The 20,341-nt window shown below is 41.9% G+C and overlaps 1 protein-coding gene across 1 annotated transcript in view; it reads right to left on the reverse strand.

Moving 5' to 3' along the window:
- Window positions 1–20,341, reverse strand: part of TTC7A (tetratricopeptide repeat domain 7A) — a 1,530,821-nt gene that overhangs the window by 724,907 nt on the left and 785,573 nt on the right. Inside the window, exon 13 of the mRNA XM_078649658.1 lies at window positions 17,842–17,899. Coding sequence (XP_078505784.1) covers window positions 17,842–17,899 — 58 coding nt within the window. The remainder of the gene's footprint in view (window positions 1–17,841; window positions 17,900–20,341) is intronic.

Consider the following 20,341-nt stretch of genomic DNA (forward strand, 5'->3'; position numbering starts at 1 on the left):
ACTATTCTTTGCATTCAAAAACCTTCAATTTAATCTGTGCCTTGTTAAGAGTGCTGATTTTATCTGCATTTGCCCATAAGTCAGTCAACGCACAATCTTACAGGGATGATTTAACATAGCTTAACCACAGAATGTACTGCACATTACTTTGTTTCAGGCAATCTTCAACAATATCACATGTGAATTTCAAATCCAGAGACAACCATATTTTGGTCTGTAGCATGATAGGAGCTAGCCCCACAAAGTCTTCCAGGAAACCTTGCCCCATTTTACAATGAGTACAATTGCACTCTTTATACATTAGACATGCAATAGCAGATACCAAATCATCAATACTATAATAGTCAAAGGTTGAGAAGTATAATAATTGTAATAGAAATTTACTAAGAGTATATTAAATTCCGTTGTAGAGGAAAGCTTCAGGATCTGATAATGGGGGCTTGTGTTTAACTATGTACCAGATACATTCCTAAGTTTAGTTGATATGAGAACAGCCAGACCTCCCATAACCCTGCCAGCACTGGAAGGGACCGCTGTGGAACAAAAGGTTCTAAACCCATCTATTATAACATTGTCAAAATCCAAGTTTCTTGGCAACAAATGACATCAAAGGGATCTATAAAAGAGAACAATTCAGAATTACATATTTTAGAGCATAACCCCACCACATTCCAAGAAATAAAGGCTATACCACCATAGCATTTTGTGACAGCATTATTCTTTCTTGTCAAAGCGTCACTTTGAGTGGTACTAAATGGCTCAGTTCTAGGAGTAAATTCCGGCGGGGGTTGACAGGGTCCACAATGACTGTTCCTAACACTGTCCTTTCAACACCCGGATCCCAAGTCAAGGAATTGAAGGTGTCAACATTGTACCTGGAACCATCCTTGATGGCATCATTACACACCAGCGGGTCCTCAGCAAATGTAGAGGCATTAACCAATAAATTAGATCCAGAATCCAGTATCAAAGTGCTCTTGACCACCCCAAAGTCATGACAAGGGTCAGGTTGAATGAAGGGAATCGAAGTAATAGTGAGCCGTTTATCGAAGCCAAGGCCTGCGGTGCCCAAGAGCAGAGCTTTATCATTTATTGCTTAATATGAATAATGCAACTAAGAGGAATTAAACAGTATGCAGTATGACTATGGGTGGAGCATGATTACATGTAGTTGCAGATTATGGTTCCTCATACACTATTTTGATAAAGAGCTGTGAAAAAAAGAAATTGTAATACAAATTTGGGAAAATGTTTTGGAACTGGACATTAATCCGCAAATATATAGTGTAGAAACTATTCACATTCTTGGATATAGGAATCTGATGTTTAGATTCAAAAACAGGAAGACATTTGGAAAGCTTTATGTTGTGAAAAAAGGTCCACCTGCTCTAGATTGGACAGATGAAGGAAATCTTCACGTTGTTTTGGGTCCTAAAAACAAAGAAAACGTTTTGATTGTAGACTAAGATGAGACAGTAGCAAGATATGTTGGAGGATGTTCTCTACCAGTTTTCAGTACAGACAAAAAGGGACTTACACGGATTTGAACGCAGAATCATACTAAAAGACAATGCTGTTCTAAAGTTCATAGGTGAGGAATATCCCTATGTTGTTGAGAAGAGGTCCCTAAAGAATTAAAGAGACTGGTGCAACAGGATATAATTGAACCTGTGAACACTTTGGATTGGATCACCTTTGGTTGTGGCCAGAAAAGCCAATGGCATAGTCAGACTCTGTGTTGACATTCCCTATCTTAACAACAACATTCTAGTGGATAGATTTCCACTTCCACGTATTAATGAAATGCTGGCATTGACAAAAGGATCTATTTGCGACTAACCATCTGGTCAGATTAAAAAAGAAGTGCTGCAGATTTACCACTTTCATCACTCCGGAGGGATGTTTCCAATTCAAAAGGATGCCCTTTGGGTTGGCTTCAGCAGCAGCTGTGTTTCAGCGATTAATGATTCAGCTTTTTGGGAAACTCTGTGATGTTATGCTCTTCCAAGATTACATTTTGGTGATGGGTAAAAATACAGAAGAACGTGACAAGAAGTTGCACTAAGTTTTGAAAATGTTAGAATTTAAATGTCTACATGTTGAATTTTAAAATGTACTTTTGCTATTGATATGGTGACATATCTTGAATATGAAATTATTAGACATGATATAAAACCAAAGTGTAAGTTTGTAGAAGCCATTTAGTCATCTCCTAATAACAAGGATGAAATCAAATCATTTTAGTAGAATTGTATGCTAAATATATGAAGGGATTCTCAGAGAAGACATACCACATTAGACAATTGCCCAAAAAGAAGTCATTTGTATACTGTAAGTAAGTGAGGATTTGACCCACAGGCAGATAGCATTTTGACCATTGATGCAAGCACTAATGGATTGGGAGTGATGTTCTCCCAACTTGATGTTAAAGAGGATGGATACAGTGTAGCTTTCGCTCTATGGTCATTGTCACCTGCAGAAGAAAAGTTATCTGTCATACAGCATGAAGCATTGGCATGTGTGTGGGCTATGGAGTATTTAGGTAATTTTTGGGGGAAAACCATTTGAGCTGCATTGTAGCTATAAACCTTTGACTAAAGTACTTACCACAGAAAGAATGATGAATGTTTCTCCACCAATTTGCTACTTTTCTACTCACTTGCAAGATTTCATGTATATGTTTGGTTTATGTACTTTGGAAGCAAAATGTATTTGCAGCTTTTTTATCACGAATGACATTACAATTATAAGAGTGTTACAGGAATGAGTGAAATGATTGCCAGGATGTGTTGGAGTGTGATGATGGCATTTCAACTATTAGTGGGGAGGAATAGGATAAGGAATGTAGGAAGGATAATGTGCTGAAATAAGTAATGCATTTAGCAAATAATGATTTAGTAATTAGTAAATCTCAAGACATCATCACTTCAACTTGGACTCAAATTGTCAACTCCTGCCTATCCAGCAGCTCCATGCCGGCTTCTCTTGAACCCATCCAAATCAACCCCCCCAACGAAAAAAAGCCAGACGCCGACCCAAATGACCTCAAAAACTACAGATCCATAACCAACCTCCCTCTCCTTGCCAAAATCATGGAAAAACACATGCTCTCCCAGCTAAACAAACACATTGAAAAATACAACATGCATGATACCTTCAGGGAAGGCTGCAGTACAGAGACTGAAATCCTGAACATCACTGATGATCCACACAAATCCCTCAATGATTGTGACGCTTGCCTCCTAATCCTCCTGGAAACCTCCTCGGCTTCTGATATTGTCGACCACAACTTTATTCTAAATACCTTCTCAGAACGTGCTGGCATCAGCAGTATTGTCATGCAATGGTTCCCATCATACCTGAGCGAAAACTTCTACCTATCAAAATAAATAATTCCACATCACCAGCAGCACTAGTCAACCAAAATGTTCCACCAAGGCTCACTCCTATCCCCTGCCTTGATCAACATCTACATGGAACCCCTTGCACTGACCATAAAACACGGCAGGACTGCCTACCACCTTTACGTTGATGACACCCACATCTACATCAAAATCTCATAATCTAAAGAAATCCAACTCATAAACCACACTCTCTACCGGATACAAACTTTGCTGACCAACAACCCCCTAAAGCTCAACCTCAACAAAGCTAAACTTCTCATCCAGCCAAACACTAGCCCATACCATATCCATAACTGGCTCGACAACCTAACTGCACTAAACTGTAAACTATCTATCTTCAACTCTGTTTAATCCCTTTGGATCACTCTTGACAAAAACCTAAACATGAAAGACCACATCAATGCCTCAACAAAAAGTGCCTCCTGCACGCTAAAACACCTTAAAGAAATCAAACCATTTATTCCCCTTGAAGACTTGAAGACTGTAACAAAATCCCTAGTCCTCTCCAAACTGGACTACGGCAAAGCAATGATCACCAGCAACCCAAAAATACACCTCTTTCCAGTGAAGTCCAACTCAGCAGCCAAACTTGTCTCTGGAGAGACACAACATGACAATTCACTTCGACACTTAAGAAACTCAATTGGCTACCAATTGAAGTGAGAAGGATATTCAAAACAGGCTGCATAACTCACAAAGCCCTCAAATCTGGAAAACCAACTGACCTCACCAACAAACACTCAAGAGTGGGTCAAATCAGACCCCTTCTAAGCGCTATCACCCTTCCCTTGATATCCCCTAGATTCAAGACCAATAAATCTTGCACTTACTCAGTCTCAGGAAATGCACCCAGATTTTAGAAGGCCCTTCCAAAAGAACTAGTTGGCAACCAATCTTAGCTACACTTCAGGAACATTCTCAAATTATCTCTTCTTAACAAATACCTAAACCCTCCCTCCTAAATAAATTCTTCCCACCCAGCTCTCATCCCGACTTCAGAACAAACAGTTCCATCCAGACCTATGATTCCATGGCCCATGCTTCAATCTCCTGTAACTACCTTAGAACTGCATTGACAATTCTCTCCTGTATTCTTACTATATATTTAGCCTTTGTATTATATCTCCAGTATCCATCCTACTATTTTATATCTCCTTCAATCGCTGTACAACTCCGGCATCACTGTATGCTTCCTACTTGTATTATATCCCCTATATTCATCCTACTGTTTTATATCTCCTGTAGTCTCTCTGACGCCTTCAGGCCAGTATGTGCTATAATATTTGTTTTATATTGTGCATTACTATATGCTTCCTACTTGTAGTACATCCCCTGTATGCATCTTCCTCTTTTATATCTCCTGCAGTCGCTGTATAAACAAATCCTGTAAAGTGCTCTGATGACCTCGGGCCAAGTTCACGCTAAATAAAAATCGAAACTAAATAAATGAATAAGAAGGATTTGAGCTCAGATTTGAAAATGTAGTGGGCAGTGAGACATGAAATGTTGGTAGAAAAAAATATTCCTTTTTGAGAATTTCAACAACATATACTATTAAGAAAATAATGAAAATGTTTCCTAAAAAAACACTTAACTAAAAAGCAAAAAATCTGGAAGACATAAGATTTTGTTCTGATCTGAAAAAGAAAAAAATCCTCCTCCTGAAGGATGCCTTAATTTTCCCTATTAACGGATCTTACAATGGTGAACCTGCTGCTTTTAAAGAAATCAAGCAACAGAGGTGAAGTATGCAGAAGACACAAACCTTATGCCTATAAAGAAAATATTATCTATCTGTAGTTGTGACGAATTGCAGAATATGAAGAAGTTGAAGAAGCTGAATGGTGCTTACACAGTCATAAATGCATTATCATCAAGTTTAATACATTTGTACCCGTGCTCCTCAAGAGCTATTGAGCTTTATAATTGCAACGCACTGGCTTTCACAGCAGTTGAATTGACACTCACACTAACCAACTGGCACTTACGAGCTGCCACTCTTGTAGTGACACAAACAACTGCCATTGCAGTGTTGACACTCACAGCTGTGGGCCACCTCCAATGCTCGAGTTCTACCACATTCTTTATAGAAATAAATGTATCAGGCCTGCATTATTGCAGGCATTGTTATATGGTCAAAATCTCTAAAAAAAAAACGGTGTCACTTCTCCCTACAGGTCCAGCCCATTCACCATTAAATCCCCAGTTAGCCTGCTCTGTGAAGAACACGATGCTGACAGACAACAGACTTAGATATCAGACGATAAAACTAAACATGACACAAGGACAACAGCATGCCGATAACAGGCGATGGAAAGTATAAAAGACAACTCTAACAGGATACAAAAGACCCAGCAGAGAGCACAAGAACAAAGGAGAATGACAGCGGAAATAAATTGTCCACGTCTATAAAATACACACATAAGTGATAAAAAGCAAAACGTCTAAGGGAAACAAAGTACCAAAGCAAGCAGATAAAGATATCGCGAGTGCAAAGAAAACAATTGTACTAGTATTTCCAGGCCAACATGGTAGGGCATGGAAAAGAGAGACGACCACTGTTCATGTAAACGTTGTCTTTGTCATAAATGTTTGAGGTGAGAATAGTGAAATAATAATAAAGGCAAAGGACGAAGAACTGGTATCAGACAGGTACGTTTTTATATAATTGTAATAAGTGTTTAGAAGTGGGCACTTCAGGTGGATAAGAACGGGGATCTTGAAACTTCAGTTGATTTAGCTTTGTGTTTAAAAAAAAAGTTGATATTTGTAAATTCACAATTTGTAAAATTGACAAAATAATAAATCAAGGGCCCGATGTAGGTAATTCAGATTTACTGACTCTTAAATACCGAATCATACCGATTCGGTATTTAAGAGTCGGTAAATCTGAAGCAGGCATATGTAGGTAAAAAATTACCGAATCTGTACGAGTCGGTATTTACCGAATCGGTAAATACCGAATCGCTATTTCCCATTGATTCCTATGGGCCTTGCAGCCCATAGGAATCAATGGGAAATACTGAATCGGTATTTACCGATTCGGTAAATACCGAATCCTGCAAGGGTGCAGGGGGTGTCACTTTGACACCCTCTAGCACCCCAAGTACAGGCATGTGTGCCATGTGGCACACAGACATGCCCTAAGGGCATGTCTGTGTGTCACATGGCACAGGTGTACATGCACAGGTGTGCATGTACACCTGTATTCGGTATTTTATCACCCAATAGGATTGGGTGGTAAAATACCGAATTCTGAAGGCCTGTAGCACTGTAAACAGTGCTACCTACTGTTGCAGGGTTTCTGTACTCACACAGAACTGTGCACAGAGGAGTGGAACCTCGGCAAATTAGGGTGTCCCAAAACTTACCTTAGCAACCAACTCACCCCTTACCGAGCTAGCTACAGTGTCTCATTGGACATATCAAACACCCAATGTTTAGACAAACCAGAACATGAACTTACAGTACCTCAGGGTACGTGGGACTCATGAACACTCTTTCGTTATATTATCATTACAAACCAGAACATGGAGTAAAGAAGACACTTGTGCATTTGAAATGTTTATTTACTAATGCCGTCTTCTCAGGCGCAGTATCTTTGATAATACAAGTATACTTATTATCAGTAGCAAAATTATCAGCATAGTTACTAAGACATAAAAAGCGAATGGTGACAGCATGTTAACATGCTGTAATGAATAAGAGTTAACAACACTTATATCTCACCCTCCCTAACACATATATTATATTATTATCTAAGAAGGTCTCTTTGGGTTGTTTTAGGGCGGGCCCATACCTTAGTGTCCTAGCATGAAGGAATCACATCAGCATACACCAGCTCTCTCTGCATGTGCACCGCATCAAGTGTGTTAACAATTCTCGTGCAAAGCAATATCAATCCCGCCTCAAGCCCAAGTTGGCAAAGGCTGCACTTGTGTTATGACTATGAAGGCGTGGAGATCAGACCTCATAACAATTCCATATCGTGTTGCTCCTGAAACTTCAGCACTCTCCGTGCAGACATGGTTTATTAAACAAAACTGATATCAGAGCAATAACATATTATTCTCACATACACCACGGCAAACCACTAGGTTGAAAGCTAAGTCAACAATTAAGGGTCGTGTGCAGAAGTTGCAAGAAAGGAAAAATGGCGTTTAAATCCGAAATGTACCTATGCTAACTTAACACGATATAAGGATATATAGGAGCTATACAACACCCCCCCATGATCCGAGAACGGACTAAATAAGATAACAGAAGTGCCATCACATGAGAGCAGAATCCATTTATAAAAGAGCATGAATAAAAATTCAATTATAAAAACTAATGCTAAAAAATAGCCCACAAGTATAATGTGGCTCAAGCCAATAGGCAAGCAAAAAATAAAATGTCTTGACCAAAAGTCAATAAAATCAAGGAAATGCTATCAATCAGCATGTCAATTTGAGGCAGTGTCTATGATAAGACTGTATATGAAAAGTAAGCTGCAACAGCCTCCAGGAGGAAGTCACTGTCCTCATCCGAAAACAGTTCAGCCATCCAATTTAAAAGATGAAAGGAACATACGTGATCTTCCAGCACCGCATCCTCTATAACCATCAGAGGACAGCTCGGTGGGTTGTCAAGAAAACTCCGTTCCAAGAAATTTTGCGCTGCCGACAACACATCCCAGGGACCCATTAGTCCATGTGCCACCGCCAAGGCCATAATCCTTTCGTCAGAACAAACCAACTCGTGAGCAATGATAGGACTCATCAGTTGATCAAAATCGACGTCAGAAGATATTGGTCCGCAGAGACACAAATCAATGGCCCAAAGGAAATCACAGGTCAGGCAGTGAAATACAGGCTGGACACAGGTGAAATAGGAGAACCGAAAAGATAATCCAAACGCCGTGCTTAGAGTCGCCAACGGCAGTGTGCCATAATAATCAAGCATGCGGTTGCGAAACCGCGTCAGTAGCAGCTGAGCGTGGTCTTGCACAGGAAGGGCATCCATATTTAAAAAGGCAGAAAACCACCAATGCGCCAGCCGCTAAAGCAAGTAAAAACGGGAACCCTCCAAATAAGGATGAAAAAATAGAATGGAAGAAGGCAGGGATGACTCCAAAAATCTTCTCAAAGGAAGTCACGAGACCACCGCTAACAACTTTAAAAAAATGTGCTAGGCCCGTTGTGGAGGATGCGTTAAAGATAGAACGGACCATGGCTCCGAAATGCAAAGGCAAATCAGTGTTTAAAAGAGCCTGAACCTCCGTACGGGTGTTAGCAATGTGAAGCACGAAAGTTTCACGGGCCGAGCTCAAGGCCACCTCTTTCTGGGACAATAGAGCTCTTATTCTAGCCATGCCGCTGAATTCTGCTCCCAAGGTCGGTATCTGTGGCCAAATGGAAGACTCCCTATGTTCACGTGTGGGAGGATAAAGAACATTTCTGCAGCAAATAACTCGCTCACTAACCGTTACTATGAAAGCTATACCTTTAATTAAACCACAACAGTTTTCATTATTGAGCATTAAATAACTACCATTCTCTAACAATTTAAACGTGGGGATGATAGCAGGAACTGGCGTGCCCTGTAAAACGCAAGCCATATTCGGTCGGTCCTTGTTACATGAACCGTGTAACTGTATGTGTCTGCACATTAAAGAATGATCTGGCGTCTCAGTACACTCATCCCCTGTTAGATAAACCTCTTGTTCATCCTTGAAACATCTGTATGTGTATGGGAGTGACCAGACCTCATGAAGAAAACCGCTACCTAAGGGTTCAAAACGACCTATTGGCACATATTTCATACAATTTGAAAACTTATATAAAGAAAAAGGCAGCGTTATTAAACCGTGGATAAGCCACGTAGCAGCAGTGGTCTCTGCCACAGAAAAAGGTAAAGATTCCAATCTTTCAATATGGAGCATAGAAAAGGAAGCATCACGCATTGAAAGCAAGCGTTGTTTGTCTGTCAAATTAAATGGTGCAAATAAAGAGGAAACGTTCATGTATCCCCAGGGAACTCTACCCATTTTTAGAGTCTGTAGTGTCCATGCAAACTGCATGATTGAACGTAATTGATTTTGACCATGGTATAATACAGACACTTCATCATGCACAATATCAACAACAGACGACACAATATTATCTAATGTGTAAATTCTAGAGGAAAGCACGTTAATGCTATTGTCAACCACTGCAAGCACTTTCTCAAGATTTGCCTGATCAATAGCCCTAAGGCGTGAAGCAGCCTCAATCTGTGAGAGTTTCCAAATTTCATTGTAAACACCATATAACCACCTTTTCGACCTGCCACTAGCTGGGCCCTTAATGAAATCATTCAAATCCACGTCTGCATTCAGTTTGGAAAGGTGATACTTAACCGCAGGTAAAGTTGAATGTTTCAGCCAAGCTTGACACAACTTGCCAACAGAGTAAGAGGTGACAGTATGACTCAAATCAAAACGGGGATCAGATCTAACAGTCTTAAAACCGTCAGTTATATTTAAAAATCTCTTTTGGCAAGAATCAGCACCACGGTGCCAAAGCAGCCAACCCTTGGGATTCATACTGGAAATGTTAAAGGAGGAATTCAGAAGCAGAGCCTGTATATCTCTAATGGACAATTTAGTAAAATTACTCCAATTCTCATATTCCTCCAACTCCGGGAAAGACGGGGTGTTTAACCTTTTAGATGTAGCCAATCCAAAGCACGTGGTCTGGGAAATGGTTTCATTTAAAAACCACATATGATTTGGGATGAGACATGCACGGTGCAAAGCCTCAGCGCCTTGTACCTGCCAGGCCCTTGAGCCCCAAACTGATTTAAGGTCTATGGTATCCTTCCATAACTCATACCCTCCAGTAACTAATTGATCCAGGAAGGCCCTTGAATATAACAATTTTGTATTTGTAAGTCGAACCTTGGACAGTGGCTGTTTGTGAAATTTAAAATAAAAGGACTCCGGATTGGACTGATTAAAGTCAGTGAAATAAGTATACTTTTTAAGAAACGTTTCTGAACTCCCTTGTGTTGGTGCTGGGCAATGTTCCCACTGAGTAAAATTAACCGCATCCCTTCGGGAAGATGTCTTGTGTAAGAAGTGATTGCCATAATGTTGGTAACAGAACAATTCACCATAATTAGCAGATTCTAAATATAAATCCTCAGCATCAAAAGCAGCATAATATTTCAAATCAGAAAACAAACTTTCCACAGCATTAACATCCCAATCATCAGAACGAATGTTTTGTTTCACCACATCCCCCATATTAACTCTTAGTACATTAGGGACATTAACGACTTCCGTTGGACCATGAATCTGAAAACGAACTGCATCCCACGCGATTCCATCCAGAACAGGCCACGCTGTGATGTTAACCAAAGTCAAGTCTCTTTTTAATCTGTGTGTAGAATGTGAAGAGGAAAGTGGGGCCAAAGTTCCATTCAAATGAGTAATGCAAGTTCTCTCCTCGACATAGTGTCCATTCATAATCCGAAAAAAATAAAACACAAAACCAATTGACATAAAAAGGTAAACTGAAAAAAGGACCAGCCAAATGTATATCCAAGGAGGTATCAAAAAATGTTTTTTAAACAGGCTAGCATATAATGCAATTATAGAGGGTTTTTTCGAGGCAAGGGAAGCAGAGTCAAATGAAAACCTGGATTCCGTGGCTAAACGAGCTTGCAGGTCAGGCATGGACAAATCAGTGGGGTATGTATAGTCTGTCTCATCAAGGTTAGTTCCTGGTAAAGTAGTCAATAATGGAGTGGAAACAGCAGGTAAATCGATGGCCACCTCAGGTTCATTATTATAAGCAGTGGGCATAATTGAATTTCTCACAATGGAAGGACAGGAAACAGCCGGTGTCATGCTAAGAAGAATCGGCCACTCTGTGTATCTTGACATTGTCAATAGAAATAAACCTGTTTTCCTTACGACCTGGAAGTGGTGGTAAAATGACTGTTCTTGTGCCCTTCACTCCAAGCACTGGGACCGGAGCTCGATAGGAGGGACCAAACTCTTTCTTGTTGTCGATCTTCTCTCGAACCAGTTCTCCAACTTGGGGTAGCCAGCCAACTACCGGGATCTGCAACGCATCATCCGACGTGGAGGGCAAATGTTCCTTTGCAAGAGTGTCTCTCGTCTTTTGTAGATTCTGTAAAACATTGCAATGTTCATCTGCGTCAAAGGAAGTGGCGCGAACCACCGAGTCTAGACCGTCAAGGTCAGGGACGAACATCTTGATGCCAAAGAGCATTTCGTATGGGGTCCGCCCACCCAGAGACCTTCTAGGGAGATTATTAAGAGCACGCTGCACGCCATAGAGGTGAGCCAGCCAATTTCTGCCAGTGCCTATAACTCGGGCTGTCAAAGATTGCTTTAAATCACGGTTCATTCGTTCAACTACACTATTACCCTCGGGTCTGTAGGGTGACGAAAACTTGACTTGGACCCCCATCGAAGTCATGGCATCCTTATACGCCTTAGAGGCGAAAGCCGGACCCTGATCCGAATGGAAGGTACCACAGGCAAAAATCCCTATAAAGATACGCAAATCTCTGATGACAGTCCGGGAATCAGCGCTGCGATGTGGCCATAACCACACAAAGCGTGTGCATGAGTCAACTGCTACTAAGATGTATTTATACGCAGTATCAGATGAAAATGGACCGCAGTGATCTAAATAAACACAGCCTAGTGGTTTATTAGAAATGTACAACTGAGTCTGAGGCGGACGCGTAGCAGTTGAAGGTTTAATCTGCTGGCATATGTCACAAAGAAGGACATAATCACGCGTCTGTTTGTACAGTCCCCGCCACCAGAAACGTTGTTGTAGTTGCGTTACAGTGGCTGAGACGCCCGCATGCGCAGACGCCACACCTTCATGAGCCGCTGTAATCAAGTCTGTTCTGCGATCAGAGTTGGGAATCAGCCGTTCCCCAACATCAGGAATTGTCACAAAAGGAACCTTTTCGGGACTTAAGTGGTATTTATACTTCGAAGGGAATCCCGAAGGATGTTTACTTCCCTTCTCAGAGGCAGCAATCGCTGCCAAGATGTCGCTATCAATCTTGGTTTTAGACCTAGTAACTGCTGCAACTAAGTATGTAGATACTGCTGATTTCGCTGCTTCATCAGCAAGCGAGTTGCCAACAGCGTGAACTCCCACGCGCTGATGACCGAGAGTATGAATCACATAAACGAGTGGCAACATAGCCTTAAGCTCTGCCACTCGAACCCAGATCTTTTTATGTTTTATTGTGCTACCCTTGGAATCATGAAAATCATTTTGAATCCAAAAGAACAAGTTTTCATTGTAAGACTGGACACAGTAGTAAGAATCACTTACAATTAGAGTAGTAACACTTGGATCTGCGTACTCCAAAGCTAGTAAGAGAGCACAAAGCTCTGCCAATTGTGCGGTGCAATCGCCCAGGGGCAACGTGTGTACCTCCCTGGAAATGAACTCATCATTCAACATAGCACCGACCACAATGGCGCATGCGGAAACGTAGGCATGTTTAGAGCCATGCGCAACCTGCGCCGACCCATCAGTGTAAATGATGCAATGGAAGTCCTCCAAAGGTCGCATCGCCAGAGGAGCAGGATGAACGAATTCATACTGCAAGTACTCCTGCGACCGTAAGGAAGCGTCAAAAATAAACATGACATCCGAGGATGACAATGACGCAGCCCACTGAATCCACCGAGGGTGCAAAGCTTTTGAATTTGGTACACTCGCTTTCGTGACTGCCTCCAAATGAGGACAGGGTGTTACCACTAGCATGCGTTTCCCCTGTGACAGAGCACGTTCCTTTAGAATAGCCATCTGTACAGCAGTTAAAACCTTTTCTATGGTGGGAAACCGCATCTCAGCCGAGGTGTACAAGTGTGACTTGTAAGCAATAGGTACTGTGTCACCTTCATTAAAAGTGAGGTAAGTGAAACCCACCGTCCCAGGAATTATTCTTATGACCAGGTTGGTGTGGTTATCACGAGTCAGTAAATATTTAGAAGCGAGCAGATCAGCCTGCAAGGATTGCAAAATGGCTGAATGCTCAGGCAGCCAGCAAGATTTTGAAAAAGTTGGTTGTATCAAAGCATACAAAGGCTTGATACGCTGGGCATATTCCGGAATGTAAGTTCTGCCGAAATTCAAAAAGCCCAGTAAGGATTGTAATTTTTTCAGAGTTGTTGGTGCGCGCAAATGTGCGCACTTCTCCAAGAAGTGAGGAGCCAAACCTCTACCTTCATTGTTGAGCTCATAGCCCAAAAACAACACTGTGTGTTCAGCAATGTGCGATTTTGCAAAGTTGAATTTGTAACCCATGTCTGCGAAGTTGCAAACAAGAGAATTTACTCGACACAGATGCTCCCAAATATCGTCGTCTGTGAGATATATGTCATCCACATACGAAAAAGCATCAGGGTCGAGTGCCTCCAGAATAGAGACAATTCGAGCGGTAAATACACCAGGACTATTCTTGTAGCCCATTGGAAGACGCCGGAATTGCTTTTGGACTCCAGCGCATGTAAAACTGGTCCATTGGGAGCTAAAGCTGTCCAATCTGTGGGCATAAAAACCATTGGATATGTCAAGCGTTGTCTTGAAACGCTTACGCACGAGACTATCCACTAGGGCAGAGCCGTGGGTATTCTGTACTGCACAGTTACGGCAATGCGAGTTTAAATGCCGGTAATCCAAAACCAAACGATATGATCCGTCAGGTTTATTCACAGTAAAAAGGGGATTATTCATCGGTGACACACACGTTTCAATAACTCCCTGATATTCCAATTGTTCAAGGATTTCCGCGACGGAAGATTTTGCTTCACGCCGAATGGGATATTGAGGTTGAGGCTGCGGCTGAGACCGCAACGGAATTTCGTGGCAAGGCGACAATTTATCCCAACCACATTGGTTACGGTACAGAGCCGGCGCGAGAGCCCGAGCCCACTCTTCTGCAAAATGCTGCGCATGCTCTTTCGAGACAGTGTTCGCGAAACTGGGTAGGATTACCTCCTCCCCTCGCGGCGCCGCGAGCACAAAAGGTGGGGGCCAGTCAGCCTCCGAAAGTAAAATATCATATGTAGAAGACAGATTCTCCCAAAATACACCTTTAACGGTACGCTGTATGTCACCTTCAATTAACAGGACAATTTCATATAGTCTTTCAGGGGGAGCAAGTCTCGTATCCGCCGTTTCTATCACAACGTAGACATCAGTCGCTGTCACCCTCAGTAGTGGACGCAGCGCCTCTCTGACTATGGTTATCTCCGCCGCGCTGTCCAGCAAGGTCAGAGCCCACGTCAGATTCCGAAGCCGCGTTCTCACTATCTGTGGCATATCGATGCGCTGTTAAGGCTGCGACTTTCTTTTTCGCAAACTGCGGACGCCTAGGCGTAGAATCCTCCTGCTTCACTGCGCCGTCCGTCTGGCGGGACTGGCCACGTCCTTGTTGGCCACCACGTCCACGTCCACCCCCTCCTCCTCCACCGGTCTTCGGGGCCGATGTGTCCTGAAAGGAACGAGGAGAGCGTTGATCAGAACCCTGAAAACGATCAGGCGATTTAATCATCGCGCGGTCGCGCAAATCATAAACTTTTTCGGGTGGCGCAGGAGCTTGTATTGCAGGAAAAGTACCCTGAGTCTGCGTTGTCTGCTTCCCCTGTGTCTGTTTTTTAGGCCAATTTTGTTTCTTGGACTTGGGCTGGGCATCTGTCACTGCAGATTGTCCCTGTGGTTGTTTTTTCTCCTTCACTGGAAAATATTTCAGACCCCTACTTGTGCGGCCAATCGTTTTATAAGCGGCCACCACAATTTTTGCTAACTGGCGGGGTTTGTCGGCATCGGGCAGAGCAGCCAAAGCATTCGACACCTGAAAGTTAACTGCATCTCCTTTAACATTGGAGAGAATGAGATCACTTACAATCTCAAAAGAACCACACAGGCGCATACCCAATTCAACCGCTGCCTCTGGACCGTGATCATTCTGAACACGTCTAACGATTTCAGGCAGGGCAGTCATAGACGGGGTGCCGAAACACCTTGTATAAACTGCCGCAAATGTTTTTCCCCAGCTGTCACAGTCAGCAAGTTCAGGAGTAATATCCTTCGGTAGAGTAATCGTCAACATTCTATGTTTATCAGCAGGAGTAGAATTCGGAAAAACCGCCTCCAGTTGATCAAACTTCTCTGCTAGCCAGAATGGGAAGTCATCGTTGTCAACCGGACGCGCACCAAAAACCGAATTTACCATCACTGGATTGAGACGCATTCCGCCTCGTTCCAGGGGAGCGGCCGCACCCCCCTGGGGACCACCAGGAAGATGTCGACCGATGTATTGCACTAAAGCACGAATCACGGAAATGGAAACTACATGCAGCCTGCGAATTTCTGCCAGGGTGCAAGCCCCGTGATTCGGGTGCGGGGTAAAGCCACCCAACGCAGGCCAATTAGTACCTGGAATTGAGAGTGGGCCTAACCTCGCAGGGGACATAGAGTGGGGGAGGGCGCCATCAAACCAAACTCGATGCTGCCAATGATCAATAGGTATTTCCAATGCCCTGTACGGCGTATATTCAGCCGGGACATCCGAGGCGGTGTAGGAGTGGAACAAACCAGAATTAGCGTCCACAGCCGGAAACGTAACCCAAGAGTAAAACAACTCGTAAGGAAACGCCGGATCTGCACATACCACGAAAATCACAGCCATCCCATCTACTGGGACTTGGTACGTCTGAAGATGGTTGCGTACCGCTACGCGACTATGCTGCGCAATAGCCACCGCTGCCGCCATTACAGAATTGGAAATAAGAAAACACAAAGAATACTTTGTAGCACAACTGGGTAGTAATTCAAAGAAACCGTTTAAGAAAGAATCAAGCTTGAATAAAGACCTATTTCAAAAAATAGGTAGGTTTCACCGACACCCCGTTTTCCGGAAACGGACGTGAAGGGGTTAAGGCATGAACGATAAACTACTCGAGTGTCATGATATAAGACCACCGAAACCGTTGGGCGCCATGTTGCAGGGTTTCTGTACTCACACAGAACTGTGCACAGAGGAGTGGAACCTCGGCAAATTAGGGTGTCCCAAAACTTACCTTAGCAACCAACTCACCCCTTACCGAGCTAGCTACAGTGTCTCATTGGACATATCAAACACCCAATGTTTAGACAAACCAGAACATGAACTTACAGTACCTCAGGGTACGTGGGACTCATGAACACTCTTTCGTTATATTATCATTACAAACCAGAACATGGAGTAAAGAAGACACTTGTGCATTTGAAATGTTTATTTACTAATGCCGTCTTCTCAGGCGCAGTATCTTTGATAATACAAGTATACTTATTATCAGTAGCAAAATTATCAGCATAGTTACTAAGACATAAAAAGCGAATGGTGACAGCATGTTAACATGCTGTAATGAATAAGAGTTAACAACACTTATATCTCACCCTCCCTAACACATATATTATATTATTATCTAAGAAGGTCTCTTTGGGTTGTTTTAGGGCGGGCCCATACCTTAGTGTCCTAGCATGAAGGAATCACATCAGCATACACCAGCTCTCTCTGCATGTGCACCGCATCAAGTGTGTTAACAATTCTCGTGCAAAGCAATATCAATCCCGCCTCAAGCCCAAGTTGGCAAAGGCTGCACTTGTGTTATGACTATGAAGGCGTGGAGATCAGACCTCATAACAATTCCATATCGTGTTGCTCCTGAAACTTCAGCACTCTCCGTGCAGACATGGTTTATTAAACAAAACTGATATCAGAGCAATAACATATTATTCTCACATACACCACGGCAAACCACTAGGTTGAAAGCTAAGTCAACAATTAAGGGTCGTGTGCAGAAGTTGCAAGAAAGGAAAAATGGCGTTTAAATCCGAAATGTACCTATGCTAACTTAACACGATATAAGGATATATAGGAGCTATACAACACTACATCTGGAATTTACCGATTCGGTAAAATTACCGTTTCGGTATTTTACAGAATCGGTAAATTTACCGATTCGGTAAATTTACCGATTGTGCAAAATATTGGCCCCTACATCTCAATCACCAAATACCGGTCGGTAACGGCCGGTCGGTAACGGCCGAATTCGGCCGTTACCGACCGGTATTTGGTGACCTACATCGGGCCCAAAATGTTTTGCAAATGAATGAATTATGTATATTTTTAAGTATTACATATAACCAGGGAAGTTACATAAAACAATTACAACAGCAAGGCCAAAAGTATAATACCATTGAATAAAAGGCAGGCAATTTAAATGTAAATAGCTGTGTAGAAAATTAAAAACATTCAGAAAGGCTTGCAAACAGAAAACAGAAAGAATAAAAAGATACTGTGCGGGCAGAACCACAATACGTTTTAACAAACAAAGAAGCCCTTATGATGTAATCTTCCTTACCTCTCTAGCGCATGAAGTGCTTTCTTATGCAGGTCATCCTGCTTGCTCTTTACAACAGCTGTGGAAAGACAAGAATATGTTGTTACAATTAAAAGTGCAGGAAAGGACTTGACAATATACATCACGAAATCTACTTGCAGGGAAGAAACCCCCAGCATGTCACCAACATTGGGAAATGAAAAAATGAAAGAAACTTAGACAAGAGCTATTAGCAACAGTGCAACGTTAAAGTGTAATGCAAGCACTCTTTTAAGGGGAAGCATTCAGCTTCTGCCCAAGCAAATGCTGCTGTTAAGCGAGTTTAACCAATGCCCCTCTCTTGTAGTGCTTCTTAAAGCAAAGCAGGCAAAATAAATAACCTGTATTCAAAGTTAATATATATAAGATAAATTAAATAAATAAAGCATACTTTGCAACTGAAGCTAAAGCAACTTTTTAAAGGTGGATATGAACAATGTGCACAGGTTGTGTACAGTCATCCAAACTGAAGGAAGGCATGCAAATTAAGGGAGCATATGGGCAAAGTAGGCTGACCCGCTGTCCTATGCAATATGCGATGGTGGGTGGAAGAAAAATGTGAAGTACAAAATAAAAAAACAATGTTTGTAGTCGACTGACAAAAAGCCCTTCAAAGTATGTATTTTGTATATGATTTTGGTGTAAATCAATAGTCTGGCGAGACAGCTAAAGCTTCTTCAGAGGTCATAACTAGAAAGTAGCACTCGTGCCAAAGTCAGACTAGACTCAACATGAACCTACTGGGCACTGGTTCCTCAGCAGAGATGCAGGAAAGGCCTCTGTGGTGCAGGTGATAGGATAGAGAGCTGGATGTATTCCGCCGTTTTGTGATCGCAAATCCTGCGATTCTCAAGATCAGAGAGTATGCCACAGCAATATTGCTTTTTGGTATTCACTAAATCCATTTTGTGATCCGGTAAAGGCTTAGGAGTGCCTTCAACTTTGCAGGAACTGATGAATGTCCATTCCACAGCATTCTCCTGCCCTCCCCCTAACCTCCCATCCTGTGCAACACTGACTTTATGCAGATTACTGAAAGAGGGCATCATGCATTACAGTTAAATAGAAGCAGAAGTCTTGAGGACAACTTGAGGTGTGAGGACCATTCTAGTGCAGAAAAGAAAGCAAGACTCGGAAGGCCTTCCCCTGCACGGTCAACCAGGCAATTAGTAGTCTTCCTGTTAAGACGTCTTGTATACCAACCACCAATCAGATGCAAATTACTAAGACAAACAGACAAGCTATGCTACAATTATGTACTTTGTACCATCATGAACACTACACTGGGGAGTTATCCTTCTGTGAAAAATGTATTTTCAGTATAAAAAGTGTGATTAACATATGGTTGGTTCACTTAGCATAACTAGGCCACATTTTCAAAAGTACATGTTTAAATTTTGTGCACAAGCATTGTTTTCATTTAGCTTTTCAGAAAATCATTGAAATTCAGCTTCAGCCTCGGTTTGATTTTGTACACTAAGTAACATTTTTCATTAGCATCTTTGGCTGAAGTGATGTGCTTTTGCAACATTATAAGGTTATGTGCTAATATCTTCGTTTCTGTGTTGTTGTAATGATTGTGAAGAAAAGGTCCATTCTGTAAAGTGTCTTTTTATTTGTAGTGTTAATGGTCAATGAGAGTCGTTTTCTAATAAGTGTTTTGAAAATTAGCAGCATTACTGGGTCAATAGTCAAGTAATATTTTAGTGCTACCTTGCTCAGTATAAACATGCCTGGAAATTGTGTACTCTCTTCATCTGTAACGTTATAAAAGAAATGTTAGTTTGGGAGAGGTTAACCTCATTTTAGGTCATGCACTTTGAGGGCTAGATGTTGTGTGGTCCTTTGGGATTAGGGCTTGGTATTCTTAATTTGGCCTTTTGTAATGTGCTGTGGCTACTTGATGTATTATAGGCACACTGCACTACTGCATTTATTAATGAATTAAAATTTTGGTTCTAACTTTTCAGTTTCTGTAATGAGTAATTCAACATTTGAGTACATAAACTGAATACAGGAAAAGGCCCAATTGTGCATATTTTTCAGTAATGATCAGATTGATTATTATAGCCCAGGGGTCTCCATTTCCCGCAAATGGAGTCTCCTTCATTGTAAGTGAGTTGGAGCATCAACACAGCTTAGCTGACAAAATAGGAACATCCTCCGTATCATCCCATTATTTCACCTGCAGGCCTTGGAATGTTTAAGGTTTCTATTCAAACATGGAATGGCACTTCTGCTAGGCATTCTGGTTCCATTTAATTTAATAAGGTTCGTACCATCACCACTATTACTATACCACTACTGCTGCAAAAGATAAGTACATGTCTTCAGCAATGATGAATTCTGTGACCACGGTTTACTTCACTGGATGTAGGATGGGTGAAAGTACACTTTTCCCATCAAAATACGTGCAATTTTAATCAAAGTTCTTCACATTAGACAAAAAACATTTTGCTGGGCGTCAGTGTGAAAACTGCAT

The sequence above is a fragment of the Lissotriton helveticus genome, chromosome 6 (genome assembly GCF_964261635.1).
Source record: "Lissotriton helveticus chromosome 6, aLisHel1.1, whole genome shotgun sequence".
Classification (NCBI taxonomy): Eukaryota; Metazoa; Chordata; class Amphibia; order Caudata; family Salamandridae; genus Lissotriton; species Lissotriton helveticus.